At 36.1% G+C, this 12,500-nt stretch overlaps 1 protein-coding gene across 1 annotated transcript in view; it reads left to right on the forward strand.

Annotated features, from left to right (window-relative positions):
- LOC144963719 (uncharacterized) overlaps positions 1-8,355 on the forward strand; it is a 12,710-nt gene extending 4,355 nt beyond the window's left edge. Inside the window, exons 2-4 of the mRNA XM_078897672.1 lie at positions 2-943; positions 5,794-5,928; positions 6,457-8,355. Coding sequence (XP_078753798.1) covers positions 27-943; positions 5,794-5,928; positions 6,457-6,673 — 1,269 coding nt within the window. The 5' untranslated portion in view covers positions 2-26 and the 3' untranslated portion in view covers positions 6,674-8,355. The remainder of the gene's footprint in view (position 1; positions 944-5,793; positions 5,929-6,456) is intronic.
- The last annotated feature ends 4,145 nt before the right edge of the window (positions 8,356-12,500 follow it).

Raw genomic sequence — 12,500 nt, forward strand, 5'->3', positions numbered from 1 at the left:
GGACCAGAACAGTGTACGATAAAGCAATGCCAAATATGGAGTGTCAGCTAGTTCCAGCCTACAAACATGTTTGTGAAAATCACACTAAGATTAAAAAACAGCGCAACCAACAACAACAACAACAACAACAACAACAACAGCAACTGTTAAAGAAAAATCCAAACCACATATGCGACTCAAATGATGAAAACAAAGTGTATATTCTGCAGCCCATGTTCAAACCACCAAAATCCACGAAAGAAGTCTCCAGTAGAAGACAAGACGACGATAACATCTCATATGCGGTCAATGCCATTTCTGATACAAATAAAGACACAGACAGAAGCGGTCAGTACAATCATTTCACAATGTCCAGGAAAGGAGTGGTCAAGGTCAATACAGTTTCAAGAGTTGAAGACCCATTCCATCCAAGTTCACCCCAGAGTATGGCTGAAAGCCGATATAATGCAGTGAATGATTCTCCTGAAGATTCATATGCAGCCACATCAGCGGCTCGACGCAGATCAAGTTGTATGGACTCTCCAAACAAACTCAAAATACAATCTAGAGAAAGGATAAGACGAGCTAGTGCCGGAGATGTCCTCATCAAAAACACTTCTGACAAAAGACATTCTGCGCATTCTGCCCGTCGACACGCTCCAAACGCCAACAACAACCAAGAATGCTCTCGGGTTGTTAGTATTGGGCCGGATGAGGTTTTGCTTATTCCACATCAAAGACAACCCTCTGAGCCCGGTAACTCAGCAAAGCGGCGAGAAATCCATGGAAAACTTTTGGCACCGGATGGTCGGCAACAGGGAGATAATCCTCCCATTCCTCGTCGGAAATCGTTTCATGACTGGTGCTCCATGCAGGAATGGTACCTACAGGAACCACGACCTGTGTCTTCAGACAGTGATCCTAACACCAGAAGAAATGTTATATCTCCTTGCACCCTGAACAGGTAATTTTGGTTATATATCTCACCCATTTTCTATTAGTAAAGACCAATGTAATGAAATGTTCAAGACACAGAAATTGATGATGATGTTGTTGTTGTTGTTGATGATGATGATGATGATGATGATGATGATGATGATGATGATGATGATGATGAAAGATGATGATGAGGATGATGATGATGATGATGATGATGATGATGATGATGATGATGATGATGATGATGATGATGATGATGATGATGATGATGATGATACAGCATGTTTTCCAAGACACGGGTTTTTCAAAGTTCGATGTTAATTGTCTTTAGTTAAACAATTACCGTCTCATCTTAAAAATAATTGTCTTGAAGAAAAAGTTCAGTCGGCTTATAGACAACATCATTCGACGGAAACCGCACTTGTTAGGGTTGTTAATGATCTCCTCTTTGTTATAGACAATGGTTCATGTTCTTTGCTGAATTTGCTTGACCTATCGTCTGCTTTTGATACTATTGATCACAATCTTCTCCTCAAACGTCTTGAAATTACTTATGGCGTGTCTGGTGCAGCGCTTGATTGGTTTAGATCATATTTGTTTAATCGTAAACAGATTATTACGGTGGATGAATATAGATCTGAGGAAATCATTCTTGATTGTGGGGTTCCCCAGGGTTCAGTACTTGGACCCGTTCTTTTTGTTCTGTACGTTGGACCTCTGTCTAAAATCATCAGAAGTTTCAGTCTGTCTTACCATCAATACGCTGATGATACGCAGTTGTACTGCGTTTCTAATACGAGAAATTTACAAGAAGTATCAGCCGATAGTAAGAACAGTATCCAAAGTGTTAAGAAATGGATGAATGAGAACAGACTGAAACTAAACGATGATAAGACGGAGGTGCTGTATGTTGGGAACAGGAAGTTAAAAAGAGAAACATATTTGAAGCTGGGGGATGCCTCCATTCAAATTGTTGACAAAGTGAAAAACATTGGACTGTCGATGGAGCATCAGGTTAATAATTTGGTTAGATCTTTCTTTTTCCAACTAAAAAAGATTACTTTCATTAGACGGTTCATATCTGAGGATGTGACCAAACACCTGGTTGTGTCCCTCGTACTATCGAAATTGGATTATTGCAATGCTCTGTTGTTTGGTGTTTCGCAATATAATCTGAGACGTCTTCAGATTGTCCAAAACAGCGCTGCCAGACTAGTATTCATGAAACATAGGTGCGATTCTGCCAGACCTCTGCTTCATGACCTGCATTGGCTGCCTGTTGAGAAAAGGATTAAATTCAAAGTTTGTGTTTTAGTGTATCGTTGTCTTGAAGGCACTGCCCCTTCCTACCTTTCGGAACTAATTGAAAGATATTTAAAACCCCGCCCCTTACGTTCGGCTAGTGATTCCACCAAAGTAGTTGTCCCTCGAATACGGAAAAATGCTGGAATGAGATCCTTTTCCCATTTCGGACCCTCTGTTTGTAACGCCTTACCACAGAGCATGTGTGAAAATCAATCTTTGTCTATTTTTAAACGTTCGCTTAAAACATATCTGTTTCGTCTTTAGTAGATGGTATGAGAAGCAAGATAGGTCTGTCTGGTTTGTGTTGTGTGTTGTGTGTGTGTGTGTGTGTGTGTGTGTGTGTGTGTATCCTTGTGTGTGTGAATGAGTATGTTTCAGCCAACGTAATTTGTAATTTAAGCGCTTAGAGTCTGGTGTCTCGGAGTTATAGCCCTGTATAAGTTTTCAGCATTATTATTATTAAATGATTTTGATTAATAAAAAAATGGCTCTAGTCTTGTCGTAATAAAGCTCAGCAATCAAAATTTACTTAATGTCAACTATAAACGAATGTGAAGAAAAAAAAATTAATTAAATGATATAAGACATGTAATTAAAACAAGTGACTTAACATTTCTTCTATTTTTCTTACAAATGTTATTGTTTGTTTTGATATACAGTGAAGTCCAAAACGTTGAAGTATTCTGTTTTATTTATCCAAGCTTAAACATTCTCCATATTCTTTTTTATTATTATAATGCTCAACCAACACCCCCCCCCCCTTTCCCACAAAACGGGTGATTTCTTTTCTTATATAGAGCGGATTATGTTCAACCCGGAAAATCTTATTCACATGAGTTCAAAACACGAGAAAATGAGAGAAAGAAAGAAAAAAAAAAAAAAAAAAAAAAAAAAGAGAGAGAGAGAGAGAGAGAGAGAGAGAGAGAGAGAGAGAGAGAGAGAGAGAGAGAGAGAGATGAGTGGGTTCTGATGCGATTCTTTAAAAGTTCTATGTCCTATAATATTAATAATAAACAGTGTATCTACAATGTTATTCAGATAAAGAGAGCGTAATTAACTGTAATCGGGTGCCTAAATTTTGTTTTGTGTTGTTCCCATATATATGAGTCGCATTTACTCCCTTTATCTTTCTCTCCCACAGTAATTAACAAGTGGAAAATGAGAAATTACATTTGTTTAAATTCAATATAAATTATAAATAGGTATGAATTAAAAATTGAATTACATATTATAATTTTTTAAGTAAAAGACCAGTAAATTACGCAAGCTGTTACAACAGCTATTTACACTATCCTTTATTGTTTTTGCTTCCCATGGTTTAGTTTTGTTATAAAAAAGCGTTTGTTATTGTTGATAATAACTGTATAAATTAGGGGAGAATTTTAAGTGAACCATATAAAGATTATTTAAATTTTGTTAGGTACATAGTTATTTTGTTTTACACAGTGTCAATGTTTTATTTGAGCGTCGTTATACGAGAGTTGGTTCCAAAAATAATTCAAAATACGACGTGAATATGTTTGCAGATCTTAATATGTGGTCTTGTCGTATGACACTCGCTTTCAGATCGGAAGGTCCTGGGTTCGAGCCTCGCTCGGCACATAGTTGAGTCCTTGGAAAAGGCTCTTTACTCACATTCTCTCACCGTACTCAGGTGTAAAATGAGTATCTGGCAGTGAACAGCGTTGTGTCTGTCGAAAAAAAATTGTAATAGCGCCTAACTGGCGTCATGTCCCGTTCTACATGTTACGTGTTGCTGTTGGTCAGGGACCCTTTGTAAAGCGCTTTGAGCACGTTTAGTGGATATTGCGCTATATAAAAAAGCTCAAAAGCTCAACTACCGAACGCTCTAATGGGCTTGTTTTAACGTTGTTATAGTGGACGACATTTTGCATTGGTTTGAGAGTATTTCCATTACAACAATGACTTCATAAGACTATGGGTCATCAGACCTGTAAATACGTAGCACATTTTTTTTTCTCAAAATGAAACTTTCACAAAGGATACTCACATTATAGAATTTATATCAAGAAATGAGCAAAATCATTTACCGATTAAGTGTCTTTAGGAGTGTTTTAGTAGATGCTGGTGGATATTCAATAGGGACCAGATCAGAACTGTGGAGAAGATGTGTCTTGAAACGATCTCTCTCAAATCCAGTTTTTGGTAATCATTGTTTGTAAACCAACAACCTGCTCAGTGTTATTTATTCCTGTTTATTATGTTTGTGACAGTCATTTAAGTTTAAGCGCTCATTTCTGAACAAATCACAGCACTGAAATAGGTTGTTTTGAAAGAAATAACATACCTCTAACATAAACGTAAAATTGTACAGAATTTCAGTAGTGTCCTGTGATTTAAATTTGAACAAACTCCTGAATATTTTTAAGTCTCCCCAATGGTATCCGTCTTGATTGTTGTGATAGCCAAAGATGTGATATCAAATCAAGAATATGTCGTTGTAAATGAGTGGCGCAATGGGCGCTATATTCTTGTTTTTGTTGGAGGTTTTTCTTAGGAATTATTTCTTGATTTTTTTCTTTTTTGCTTGGTTTGGTTTATTTGTTTATTGCTTTTTTTTTCTGTTTTATTATTGTTCGTTCGTTTGTTTGATTGTTTGTGTTTTATTATTAATTTGTTGGTTTTTTTTTTTCTTTTTCTATTTCTGCTCGAATTCTTTTTGGGTTTTTTTTCTTCTTTCCCCAGATATACTTATTTACATGTTTCAAAACTATTAATTGCTTTCCAAATTTTGAACATTTTCGCTTTAATTATTTTTTTGGGGACAGTTCTCTTTTTCTACACTGTTTATTCACATTTATATTCTCTGACTTATAACCATGATCTATAATTCTCGAGGTAAAGCATAACTGAAATATTTTCGTTTTGAAATACTTACCCTTTGATGTGTAAAATACCAAGTTGTTTTATTTCAGCAGGGGAATCAATATCAGTTCTTGGAATGTTATTGATAATGACGTGGTTTATACTTATTTTTAGAAGTCCCAAACTTAATCCTTTGACATGGAAATTGAAAAACACATAAGTACTTGGGGGGTTTTTTTTCGTTTTTTTTTTTTTCGTTTTTATTTTTTTTTTTTTAATTTTTTTTTACAGATTTTTTAAGATGTACATTTTGTCTCATATATATTGTTTCATATATATATATATATATATATATATATATATATATATATATATATATATATATATATATATATATATATATATATATATTTGTGTGTGTGTGTGTTGTTGAGAGAGAAGGGGGGGGGGGGGGAGTGCGTATTTGCTTGTATAGACTTTGTGAAGGGGTGAATGAAGCCTGTTTGAGGAGCGGAAAAAAAAGATAATTACAGACCAAAATTGATGTGGAGTACAGTAATTTAATACTTGTGAAAATGACCTACCATTCAGATAGAAACGTCGGCTTTGCCAAAAGACTACAAAGATTATTTCCTGTTCTTAATAGTCCCCTTCCCTCCATTTTTTTCAAACAGGAAAATAAAAGTCTTGTTTATCTTATGGTATATGCAATGATTTTTTATTTTCAAAATGCTACCTCCTCAGACTGTTGCCCAATACAGATGACCATGGTCAAAGGTCAGCCTCAATATCAGTGTGCACAGAAGGAGATCGCATGAGTTACAATTTCAATCTACCAAGTCGACGATTGGTATCTCATAAAGAACTCAAGGGTTGCAGGTTTGTAAATGCTTGGATCGTTCAGTATTTTAACAGTTTATTTAAACGTTGAAAGAAAATAAACAAATGAAACAATTAATTTGTAAAACAATCAAAGAAGCAATAGTTCTGTAATAGTCATGGTAATCTAGATTAAAGACAATGCTTTTAGAGAGCAATTTTTTCATATTCAATGTGTAGGTGGCATGTGTGTATGTGTGTGTGCGTGTGTGTGTATGTGTGTGTGTGAGAGAGAGAGTATATAAAGCACTCAAAGCCTCTGTTTTGGATTTGGCTAAGAAATATCTGTCAACGTAATATTATAACATGAAATCTTCGTCACTTTCAGTTCCAAACTCCTTGGATGAGTTTAAACAGCATTCAAGAAAAGTTGATTGGTTTGTGTTTGTTTTGTTTGTATGTTTGTTTGTTGTTTTACTGTTTGATTTTTTTGTGTATTTTTGAAGGGGTGGGGGGGGGAGGTAATCTTTTTTAAACAGACCGGCGTCGAAATGAGCAATATATAAACTCTTTTTGTCCCTCCCTTAGCCTTCCATACAACGACAACATTGGCCTGGAAGAAGCAGTGTCCTCCGACCAAGCGAGGAAACTGTCCAAGAGCAAGCAGTCGATTGCCATCAAGAAGAAGTATGAGACGAACAAACAAACCCCGAAACAAGTTTGGTATCGTACAGTACGAAGCATTCTGGCAGCAAATCATCTCTACAACTCCGTCAAAAGGAAAAATAATAACAAATTCCAATGAGACATTCTTCAGTGTGTTTTTTTTTCTGACTCTTTGAAATAGGAATTTTTAAAAAGTGAATGCCCACAATATCGTAACTATCTACAAAAATATCTTTACAAGTTTGACTTTTAAAAAGTCTAGGTTTAAATTTTTTAAAAGCTGAACTTTTTAAAGTTAACTTTTGCAATAAATTATCTGGGCATTACTTTATAATGCGTCATAATAAGTGTTGGGGTAATCAAGCTGTCTTTGTTCCAATCACAGACATTTGAGTTTATTCATTCCTGTTCTCGTGTATAAACGTAATAATAATTCTAAAAAAATTAAACGTAAAAATTTGCAGAAAAGCCTCCTTTGTGAACAGGATAAATTATCCACCATTTCCATCCTTTTTTCTCAGCCTGTAAATAATTTTTTAAAAGATTTATGTGGGCTAACCACCAATTTCATCCTCAACATTATCATTACTTTGTACAGTTTTATAGCTTTGCCAAAAATATTTTTACTTTTTAAATAAAGTTATTTTCCTCTTAATTGTGTTTTTAAATCATTATATTAGATTATCTTTTTTCTGTACGTTGTGGTCAATAACATCATGATACAGATTGATTAGATTTTCTTTTTAAATCTTATAGAATTCGACTGCAATGTGTCTGATATTGTGGTATTAGATATAATGAGCTGCATGTAATGATTGAGTTATGATGCCATTACGAAATTATCACCCCTTCTTCTTCTTCTTCTTCTTCTTCTTCTTCTTCTTCTTCTTCTTCTTCTTCTTCTTCTTCTTCTTCTTCTTCTTCTTCTTCGTCTTCTTCATTTGACAGTATATTTTCAATAAATTTATGGATGCATGCCTACACATATTATTGAGGATGTAGAATTTATTTTGTAATCTTGAGGTTAGATAGAGATTATGATCACATCAATGTGCAAATTTTATAGTAGATAAATTGAATATTTGAAAATGAAAAATACCTATTCAACGCAATTTCTGATTTGTAATCTTTCTCCAATAATATTTCTGGATGTTTAATTTACAATACTCTTTATTCCCCGTTATATGTTTGGATTTTCTAAATAATTGGGTGTCGGGTTATATCTTTGGCATGATCCCATGTTAAAACATGTGACATTATTAGAGATTCTCCGTGTGTCTATTTAATTTACTTATTTGTGACCCACTATCTCAAAGCGTCTAATGTTGGGATGAATTATCTACTGAAAATTGAATTTATAGTCACAAATATAAAACGTGGGTCAATTCCATTTCGTCATGATTGAGAATATAATATAAACAATTTTTGGCATTGCACAAAACTACAATTTCGCATTTTTAATTATTTTTTTTTTAATTTTTAAATTTACTTTTCGTGATCCAATTTATCCCTACATAATACCATTTGTCAAGGTAGGTCACATATTTGTTATCAAAATCTGTTTTCCCACAACAACAAAATTATGTTATAACCGTTATAATATCACACGTGTGAAACGTCTTGTTGCAAGGTAGCCCGCTTGTGTTAACACTGTAATTGATTAGACTCGTCTTATTTATTTATTTATTTATTTATTTATTTATTTATTTATTTATTTATTTATCATGCTCAAGGGCGTGGTGTTTAACCAATGGGGTAAACTCAAGTTTTGTTAATGTTGATATTTAAATGGATCCATGTTCAAACACAACGCTTCGTGCATTCGTGTTAAAAATATCGCTTGATTAAATTAAAATGTTATTGAAGTAAAACAATTTATAATCTTAAGTCGCCTTTCTTCTATGCTTTTTATTTCTCTCATGAATTAATTTTTAAGATGAAATGCATGAAAAATATCAGTTGGAAATGGTTTGGTCATAAAATTGTGGAATTAAAACCACAAAAAATGGCGACTCTAGTCCGTCAAAATATCATAAACAGCTTGCTTTGATTGCCTTGGAGTCGATGTTAAAAATTAAATTACTGTATCATTGTTTTCAATCTGACATGAAAATCACCTCTAACAACTTGTGACAGGATTTTGTGATAGAAAATCTTTTGTTTTAAATAAAAGAAAGAAAAAAAATCTCACATCGTCAAATTATAGCGACCGATATCTTCCAGAGGGAGTATTGGGAAAGAACATGGCACCTTCAAGAAAGAGTTGAGAAGGAGAAGACGAAAAGGAATCTGTAACATCTTTAAGGAAATCACAAAGCAATAACTACATTCCTAGTTATTGCTTATTGCAGTGGAAGAGACCAAAATCGTGTAGAGAGAAAGAGGTAAAGAAGTGATTTTAAAAAATTATGCTCTTCCGCCACAACATCATAAGATATCGTCGCCAAGACATTCCACGAAGGAATATAGATAATTCATCAAACAAGATGTCTGATTTCAACAAGAATCACCCATCTTGTCCAAATGAGCAAATTTGGGGTTAATAATCTGGCAAGGAAAAAAACGAATGTGCCTGAAGCGGGACTCGAACCCAGGACCTTCCGGGTCACAGTGCAATGCCTTAACCACCCGGCCACTTCGCCCCCTGATAGAGTTGAGAGTTAATGAAGACGATGGTGATGAAGATGATGATGGTGATGATGATGATGATGATGATGATGATGATGATGATGATGATGATGATGATGATGATGATGATGATGTTAAGTTGTTGCGGGGGGGGGGGGTTGTCAGTTTGACCTGTGAGTATATTCAATTAGGCATGCTCAATGTAGGTATGCCACCCAGTTCTTTGCAGTGACTAATTCCATGAGCGATTAACCACGAGGCACATTTTCTTACTTGCGTTTCATGAACCACCCGAACTCAAGTTGTTTTTTTTTTATTTTCTTTGTTTTTTTGTTTACAACATTTTCATTGTTGAGCAAACGTTAGAGGCAAAAACGCCAGTGATTATTAGTAGCCCGTGGAAAGTGCACCATCTTTCCTGTTGTCATGTATGTTAGGCAAAAGACCTCACGCTCAATTCATTGAGCATTAATTGCCCACAACACTCGGATCAATTAATTAACTTACAGTAATGTACGGCATTATTTGAGGTATGACACGTTCAAAGGCGGAACATAAGAGCGGCTTAACTTTAAGTAATTTTTATACCAGGTTTACATTTCTTTTCATAACCAATCAGAGTGCCGGTTTTGAATTTACTTTAATTCCACTGTATTTTGACTGGTTTGCGAAAACGAAAGTAGGGAAAGTGCCTACAATTAACACCTATCTCATCAGACGTCCACCTATTAGTACACGATAATCGATACATGTAGGACCAATATTATAAGATTTGGCGGAGAATTGTAATTTGTGATACAGCGACTTCCAGTTCAAAGTCTCCTTATTACTTTTCATTTCATAGTTGCACTCTCGAAGATAATCTATATGATTTGTAATCAAAGGGTTACATGTTACTTGCTTACTTATCGGTCTTGTATATGGCGTAGACGTTAGTAGCTTGAGCAAGAACTTCCGCAGGAATTGTGGATTTTATAACAGATTTCTTTCTGTGTAATCTATTACAATCTTGTAACCAGCATTTTAGTTCATTTGTGGGCAAATCCATCTGTATAAACGACATGTATTTAAATGTCAGTGTATTTTTGTATTGTCTCCATTTCCATAGTTTGTATTTTAGATTTGTAAGGGTTACAGGTAAGTAAAGACATCAACTGCAAAAAGTGATAGGCGAGCTGCGAAACCATGTTGGACGTTACTAAATACAATCTAAAATTTATCAAAGTGCTTTAAGAAAAAGTAATTTCTGTTTGTAACGTGTTACAGAAGTTAAAACGTTATCTGTTAGTGCGGGGCGGTCCTTGGCAAGCTTAAGGACCACGGTCCTACGGTCCCTGGGAAATGAAAACCGCAAGGTTTCGACATTGAACATTCCTGAGAGACTGTTGGAAGTTCGAACCGTTTTGACCTTTGGGACCGTGGGATCGTTCATTCTTGAACCGTTAAAGACTTGGGACCGCGAAAAGCGTGGTCTACAGGAGTAAAACACACGGAGTAGTCACACTCATTTCAAATTGTAACCTAATTAGAGAAGAGGGGTGATGCCTTCTTTATTTGCTCACAGTACTTCATTGTTACTTCGATAATTTAGCGTGAATAAAATTTGAAATTTATCCCCATTAACGGAGATAATGGAATCACCCAAGGCGTTGATCGAGTTGTTCGTGGCGTTTATACACACACACAACTCCTACCCCCCCCCCCCCCACACACACACACACACATGAGAGGGCAACGAGCATTGAAGAGTAAGAGAGAGACGTGAAGTTATAATAAGAGGGGGTGGATGCGGTAATAAGTAATAAGTAATAAGTGGGGTCGATGGTGACTTTCCGCCAGATCTAACAAACCCAGCTACCCATTCACTGTTGAGTAGACAGGGATTCAGAAAAAACTCGACTGCACCCGGGATCGATCTCTGGCCCTTTGCGTATAAAGAGAGTGCTCTATCAACTGAGCTATCGGGGTCCCCAAATATTCTATTGGACCTTTTAAAAATACAGACGTTATAACTTTTTTTTTGGAAGGAAGAAACTAATGAAACTCATATTATTTGATTAGTTAAAACACCAAACGAAATTTTAATATTATTGTATTATTTTAAATGACAACAATGCGATAGAAAGGAGTGGCGACAAGAGATGGACAAAAGAAAACAAAAAATCAGACTTGCTAGGTTCGAGACACACACACACACACACACACACACACACACACACACACATCTTTAGTAGTCATATACATTTCAAACAATAACCCATTAGAGAAGAGGGGTCATGCCTTCATCATAGATCATTGTCATTGCGATCATTATGGTGTAGTAAATTTTGAAATTTACCCCGTATAATGGAATCGTCCAAGGCGTGCGCCTCCTGTTCCCCCCATCTCACACACGAAAGGGCGGTTTGCGGAGTGGAGGGAGGTGGTCGTCTGCCTCTATGGTCGTCTGTGTCGTTTAGTGTATGGCAAAGGGGGGTGGGTGCGATTAATTAAATGGGATGGGTGGTGATTGGTGGAAGATAGGCAAAGAACCGAGGCAACGAATCGCTGGGGAAGTTGTATGGCGCGAGACCGTTGAAAGGTGATAAGAATTGAGGACCGCCGCCGGTCTTCCTCTTTGGGACTGGTCCCCGGTTCACAGCTAAAAGACCGTGGGACCGGTCCCAAGGACCGGTCCTCAGCGCGGCACTATTATCTGTATCAAATAAAATGGATAAAACATGTTTAAAATGAAATTCCCTCTATTCAACCCAAGAGCGAATTTGTCTTCATGGTCTATTCCGATAGAAAGCTGGAGGCATCAACTGCAGTGCTTTGCTACAACGTGAGCTGGGACGAGGTGACACGCTCAAGTCGAGGTCGATACCTCTCAGTACGAGGCGAAGACCATCCCGCTGTGCCAGGCAATCCCCCGTGACGATACAGGCCTGTAGTTTTCGGCTTTTAAAAAACTCCCTTTAATAAAAGGCATATTACAGTAGTTGCATCGTCTAAGTCTGCCTTAGCTCTGCATGTAAAGGGTTGATGATATTTGTCAAGAAAAACCAAGGGACTTATTTTTATGCATATTCAGTTTTCTCTGTCGGCAGTCAGTTGTCGGCAAATTGACGAAACCGTAAAACAAGTGAATTAATTTTAGCGGTTCCAATGTACACCCCAGTTTATCCTTGTCGACAGGAATAAGCTTCGTCTCCCTTCGCCTCATGACTCAAAATAACTTATTGATTTTTCTACATTGAAATTAAAGATACGATACGAACAAAATATTTTTGACAATAAGTTTGTTTTCTGTGGGGGTTTTTTTGTTGTTTTTTTTTTCTTTTTCATTCATAAAACAG

This window comes from Berghia stephanieae, chromosome 2, assembly GCF_034508935.2.
Source record: "Berghia stephanieae isolate SIO BIC M18660-M18661 chromosome 2, UCSD_Bste_1.3, whole genome shotgun sequence".
Lineage (NCBI taxonomy): Eukaryota > Metazoa > Mollusca > Gastropoda > Nudibranchia > Aeolidiidae > Berghia > Berghia stephanieae.